This window comes from Cololabis saira, chromosome 4 (genome assembly GCF_033807715.1).
Source record: "Cololabis saira isolate AMF1-May2022 chromosome 4, fColSai1.1, whole genome shotgun sequence".
NCBI lineage: Eukaryota > Metazoa > Chordata > Actinopteri > Beloniformes > Belonidae > Cololabis > Cololabis saira.
Genome location: NC_084590.1, coordinates 568161 through 574803, shown reverse-complemented (window position 1 = coordinate 574803; position 6643 = coordinate 568161). Strand labels below are relative to the sequence as shown.

General features: G+C 42.0%; 1 protein-coding gene across 2 annotated transcripts in view; it reads left to right on the top strand.

Annotated features, from left to right (window-relative positions):
* Positions 1 to 2526: 2526 nt before the first annotated feature.
* Positions 2527 to 6643, top strand: part of LOC133441396 (14-3-3 protein epsilon-like) — a 30149-nt gene continuing 26032 nt past the window's right edge. Inside the window, exons 1-2 of one of the 2 annotated variants that reach the window (XM_061718638.1) lie at positions 2527 to 2749; positions 5520 to 5719. In XM_061718638.1, the coding sequence (XP_061574622.1) occupies positions 2686 to 2749; positions 5520 to 5719 (264 nt within the window). In that variant the 5' untranslated portion in view covers positions 2527 to 2685. The remainder of the gene's footprint in view (positions 2750 to 5519; positions 5720 to 6643) is intronic. The other variant, XM_061718639.1, reaches the window with a different exon arrangement.

The following is a 6643-nucleotide window of genomic DNA, read 5'->3' as shown; positions in this document are numbered from 1 at the left end:
TCTTATGTTCTTTTTCAATAAAAACATTGTAAAAAAAAAAAAAGAAATGACATTGATGTCATTTTGCATACAGAGAGGAAGTGGAACATCTGGTGGCTTGGTGCAGAGACAACAACCTCTGCATCAATGTGAAGAAGACTAATGAGATAGTGGTGGACTTCAAGGAAGAACAGACCCCCCCTGAGGAAGTGGCCTCCAGTCTCAGGTACCTTGGAGTTCATCTGTCCGAAGGACCTCATCTGGAGCTGCAACACTTCTTGCCTGCTCAAGAAGGCACACCATGGACTCTACTTCCTGAGGAAACTGCAGCATGCTGGACTGGGGAGCTCTGTACCAAGGATTTTCTACTGCTGTGCAGTAAGAAGCATCCTCAGTACCAGCTTCACGGTGTGGCACGGCAGCTGCCCAGCTGCAGAGATGAAGGTGCTGCAGACGGTGGTGAACGCTGCTAATAAGATTGTGGGGGGCAGCCTCCCCACCACCACAGACATTTTTACCAATAGATGTAGAAAGAGGGCTCTCTGCATTGTCCAGGACTCCCCCACCCTGCACACCCTCCCCTCAACCCCCTAACCTCAGGCAGACAGCTGAGGAACATCCGGAGTAGAACCAGGCTGAGAAACTGCTTCTTTCCAGTTAGACTGCTGAAATCCGATGGTGCACGCTAGCCCCCATATCCTTTCACCTCACACCAGGTGCAATATCAAGATTTTGCAATATAGGCCAGTGGAAAATTGGACAACCTCTTTTGTTTTAATTGCGTTTTTGCACACGTGTTTTTTTAATGTACTAAACTGGGCTATTTTGATTCTTATTGCTTTGTTGTTGTCTTTATAGCCTATATTACTATATTTGTTTATTTTTGTTTTACATTTTTCTCTAATTTAAATTATTTAACATAATTTGTCTCTTATATTGGGCTAAAACTAAGGAGTATTACATTTTGTGCCTTCTCAAATGTACAGTGGGGCAAATAAGTATTTAGTCAATCACTGATCGTGCAATTTATCAGTCAAGAGACTGAAAATCAATACAAAACTTGTTTCTGAATAGGGACACAACTCATTACAGCTGTATTAAGTTATAATCAGTTCACATAACATTACGATTACTTCAAGTTACTTTACTACAGTATACTGAAATCAAGATTTTCAGTTCGTAAAGGGAGGAATGATACATATTTTTGACATGAATTGATTTTGAACAAAGACAATACTGCTTTCTATCAGTTCATGAAACAGAATGAAACAAGTCACTTTTCATTCTTAGTTATTAATAAACCCTCGATTCACACAAAAACTGCAGCAAAGGGCAGTGCTATTTCATGTTCAAAATCCCTCATAATTTTGTCTTGTAAGTTAGTTTTACTCTCAGTTTAAAGACTGTACTGAATGTACAATATTTCTCACAGGTTGACTGTGATTTTTCAATACAGCACAACAATTAATAAAAAGCCTCTTTTACTGGAGAAAAAAAGGGGCTCGTTTCAACTCTGGTTTATTTTTTTCTTTCTGGAGCAGGAAAATGTAAACATAGTTTACACTTGCAAACTTATAGATAAAAATTTGTCATTTTGTGAGTCCACAGGAGAGCAAAACAGGCATCAACCTCCAACACGCAGCTTGTGTTAATTGTACTTCGCTCAGGCAATAGAGTGCACAAGAAGTTTCTAAAGACTTAATAACGTTACAGAAATCCTGTTTGTTATTTTCCATTCAATAATAAGCAGTACTCGAGTTGTAAAAAAAATCAGGGGGGATGGTGGATTTTATCATATGGGGACAGATAATTTGTGCTGATTACAAATAATATAATATATTACAAATAATAGCAGTGAACAAAACACCTGCAGAAATACTGCAGGAATGACATAGCAGCAGTTAAATGCAGCCTTCTGTAAGCTTTAAATATCCACTGGGCTTACATCAAATACATCAAAACACAACAATGAAAAACAGTTTTCTGAACTTATCAATATGACTCTGTCCTTCACAGGATAAGTAAAATGGATCACTGCAAAAACTCAAAATGTTAACAAGAATATTTGTCTTATTTCTAATTAAAATGTCTAAGTTTAGTAAAAAAAATATCATTGAACTTAAAACAAGACTCATCACTGGAAAAAACAACAATTCAAGTAGATTTTCACTTGAAATAAGTAGAAAAATCTGCCAGTGGAACAAGATTTTTTTTGCTTGTAATAAGAAGACAAATCTTGTCCCACTGTCAGATTTTCCTACTTATTTCAAGTGAAAATTTACCTGAAACAGGTGAAAATTGTCAAATAAGTTATTTTTCTGGTGATGACTCTAAATGTTGAAATAGCAGTAATACCACATTCATTGTTCAGTTTTACAGGGAGGATGATTTTGATCTTTTTTATTTCAGGAGGGATGCCACCTCCCCTCATCCCTCCTCAACTCCAGTACTGATAATAAGATACAAATAGGTGCTAGCAGAAAAGGGCGTATGTATATAGTATGGGAGGCCGGAGTGCGCATGCGCAGGGCCGGTGCAGACCGGCTGCCATCTTTAGTCTCTCCAGCCATCGCTGCGCTGGTGCGGAACAACCGGGAACAACGCTCCACCTCGACCAGTTGATCTGTTACAGGACTGCGCTCTCCTCCTGCACATCTGTCAGCTACACTTTTCTAGCTTGCCACTGTACTTGCATCTTGTTACACAATGGGAGAGCGGGAAGACCTAGTTTATCAGGCAAAACTTGCCGAACAGGCCGAGCGATATGACGGTAAGCTGCACTTAGAGGGCCGGCTCTGATTGGATCTCCTCCCCCTGCGAGCAGGCTGATTTATGGTTCCGCGTTACACCAACGCAGAGCCTACGTAGTAGGGTACTCGGCGACGCGCTCCATACGCCGTCGATTTAACGTGGAACCATGAATCAGGCTTTAGCACCACTCAGCTCCCTTGTTTGCCATGGCCAGCTGCGTTACTGTCATTGTTTTTCAGCTAACCGTTGATAGACATAACGGATGGCTATTTCTTTGTAAGAAATTCTCATGAGATCAAATCGCATGCGCCAGCGCTTTGAAGCTTTTTTGTTATGCCAAAACTAAAGGGATGTGATGGACACAGTGCTGTTAGCGATGGGGCTACAACAAAATGGCGGATGCTGAAGCGTGAGCTGTCAGGAGAAATATTCTCTCTGTGCTCTGCACTTTAACACTGGAAATATTCTCTCTGTGCTCTGCACTTTAACACTGGAAATATTCTCTCTGTGCTCTGCACTTTAACACTGGAAATATTCTCTGTGCTCTGCACCTTAACACTGGAAATATTCTGTCTGTGTTCTGCACCTTAACACTGGAAATATTCTCTCTGTGCTCTGCACTTTAACACTGGAAATATTCTCTGTGCTCTGCACCTTAACACTGGAAATATTCTCTCTGTGCTCTGCACTTTAACACTGGAAATATTCTCTGTGCTCTGCACCTTAACACTGGAAATATTCTCTCTGTGCTCTGCACTTTAACACTGGAAATATTCTCTGTGCTCTGCACTTTAACACTGGAAATATTCTCTGTGCTCTGCACTTTAACACTGGAAATATTCTCTGTGCTCTGCACTTTAACACTGGAAATATTCTCTGTGCTCTGCACCTTAACACTGGAAATATTCTCTGTGCTCTGCACTTTAACACTGGAAATATTCTCTGTGCTCTGCACCTTAACACTGGAAATATTCTCTGTGCTCTGCACTTAAACACTGGAAATGTTCTCTCTGTGCTCTGCACCTTAACACTGGAGCTACTGGATCAACGTTAGTGTCTCTGTAATGATGAACCTAACACATAACGGGGGACTATGGTAACAGTAATAGTTAGTTGAATCATGAGTGGGGTGTTTCCTATCGAGCAGGCTACACACATCGATCTGCCAAGGTGCACCACTCTTTTCCTCTCTTTTACACTTCTAATATACTATTAGACTTGGTCTTATATAGGCTGCTTTTGGACGAGTATCTTTGCCATCGGTCATACCAGTAACGTTAAATGAATGTATCATGACTCATTCATGGGATTTGGACTGAAAGTAGCAGACTTATAGAGTGATATATGGTTTCTGACTAAATGGTAACCTTGCTGGCTTCAAAAAGGTATGATTTTGCAGGATGACACCATACAGGACTGTCTCAGAAAATTAGAATATTGTGATTTTCTGTAATGCAATTACAAAAACAAAAATGTCATACATTCTGGATTCATTACAAATCAACTGAAATATTGCAATCCTTTTATTATTTTAATATTGCTGATCATGGCTTACAGTTTAAGAAAACTCAAATATCCTATCTCAAAAAATTAGAATATTCTGGGAATCTTAATCTTAAACTGTAAGCTAGGGCTGGGCGATATGGACCAAAAGTCATATCTCGATATTTTCTAGCTGAATGGCGATACTTGATATATATCGATATTTTTTCTGAGACATAATTGGGGCTTCCCCCAAAGCATTATAGCATAGCATCTCTGTTAGCTTCATTTTTTTCTGAGGCAAACTCTTAAAAAAACAGTCAGTTTTAATACAAAGCCTCGTACCAAATGTCACACAGGTTCCTTTATTAACAGAGGTCTGCACAATATCAAAATGTATAAAACAAATGAAATAAAAATAAACTGCCTGCATATATAGAATAAAAATGCTTCTTGAATAAATAAAACAAATATCCCTTTCCTGCATAACAATTAAATTAAAATACACTGTGCAATTACAATGTAAACAGTAACAGGCAGACTTTTCCACTGAGGTTGACAGTTGTGCAAATAACAAAACATTTGTGCAAGTCTCAAATAAAAAATTCAAGTCAATTTGTCACAAAATAAGCTATATCAAAATCATAATTTTTTTTTTTTTTTAAATCGATATAAAAGATATTGTCTCGTACCATATCGCGTTTGAAAATATATCGATATATATTAAAATCTCAATATATCGCCCAGCCCTACGAGCAATTATTACATAAACAATGGCAGGTAAAAAACTCCCCTAGTGGGAGAAAAGCCTTAAGCCAAACAGTGGCAAGAAAACTCCACTTTAGGAGGAAGAAACCTGGACCAGGACTTGGATCATAAGGGGGGACCCTCCTGCCAGACTGGGGGTCGGGGACGTCAGCAGCACAGCAGGCAGGTGGAAGCAGCAGCGGGATGACCAGGATTGGTTAAAAAAACCCAGTAATGTCACATTGAAACCAGTCTTAGATGTCAGGTGATGACATCAGGAACCGTCAACCATAACACAAGATCTTAGCCAGTCAACTCAATGATAGTGTTTTAATTAATTATGTCAAGCATGAATTACAACATCTACATCACCATCCATTTGGTGCTTTAGACATCAACTCCTGTGCAGTTTTTTTGGATTTAAACTCATTTAGACAGCCAATACAAGAAACTTAATAACTAATCTTTAAGTATACCTTTTAGATGCAGTGTAAATTTTAAAACGTAATAAAAAATTGCTGTCATTGTGCACAAAATACTAATTTTTGTCTCTTTAACAGAAATGGTGGTGTCTATGAAGAAAGTGGCAGGTATGGATGTGGAACTCACAGTGGAGGAGAGGAACCTGCTATCGGTGGCCTACAAGAACGTGATTGGAGCACGGAGAGCCTCCTGGAGGATAATCAGTAGTATTGAACAGAGGGAAGAGAGCAAGGGAGGTGAAGAGAAGCTGAAGATGATCAGAGAATACAGGCAAACGGTAAACCCTCATTAAAAACACTGAGATGTATTGTCAGGATTACAAACTGTATTTAGGCTGTCCAAGGATCCCCCTTCATGTTTATGTTTATTATTCATCCCACAAGGAGAAATGAGTCCTGTGCTTTTAACCCTCACTAGTTGGACTAGGAGCAGCGGGCTGCCAGGGGAGCACCGGTAGTTATGGTTAAGGGCTGGAACCTCGGTCCCCCAGACTGGAACCTCAGTCCCCCAGCGCTGGAACCTCGGTCCTCCAGGACTGGAACCTCCAGGACTGGAACCTCGGTCCTCCAGGACTGGAACCTCGGTCCTCCAGGACTGGAACCTAAGTCCTCCAGGACTGGAACCTCAGTCCTCCAGGACTGGAACCTCCAGGACTGGAACCTCAGTCCTCCGGGACTGGAACCTCCAGGACTGGAACCTCAGTCCTCCGGGACTGGAACCTCCAGGACTGGAACCTCGGTCCTCCGGGACTGGAACCTCGGTCCTCCGGGACTGGAACCTCCAGGACTGGAACCTCAGTCCCCCAGCGCTGGAACCTCGGTCCTCCAGGACTGGAACCAGGATTGGAACCTCCAGGACTGGAACCTCAGTCCTCCGGGACTGGAACCTCCAGGACTGGAACCTCGGTCCCCCGGGACTGGAAACTCCGGGACTGGAACCTCCAGGACTGGAACCTCCAGGACTGGAACCTCCAGGACTGGAACCTCCAGGACTGGAACCTCAGTCCTCCGGGACTGGAACCTCCAGGACTGGAACCTCAGTCCTCCAGGACTGGATCCTCGGTCCTCCAGGACTGGAACCTCAGTCCTCCGGGACTGGAACCTCCGGGACTGGAACCTCGGTCCTCCGGGACTGGAACCTCCAGGACTGGAACCTCAGTCCTCCAGGACTGGATCCTCGGTCCTCCAGGACTGGATCCTCG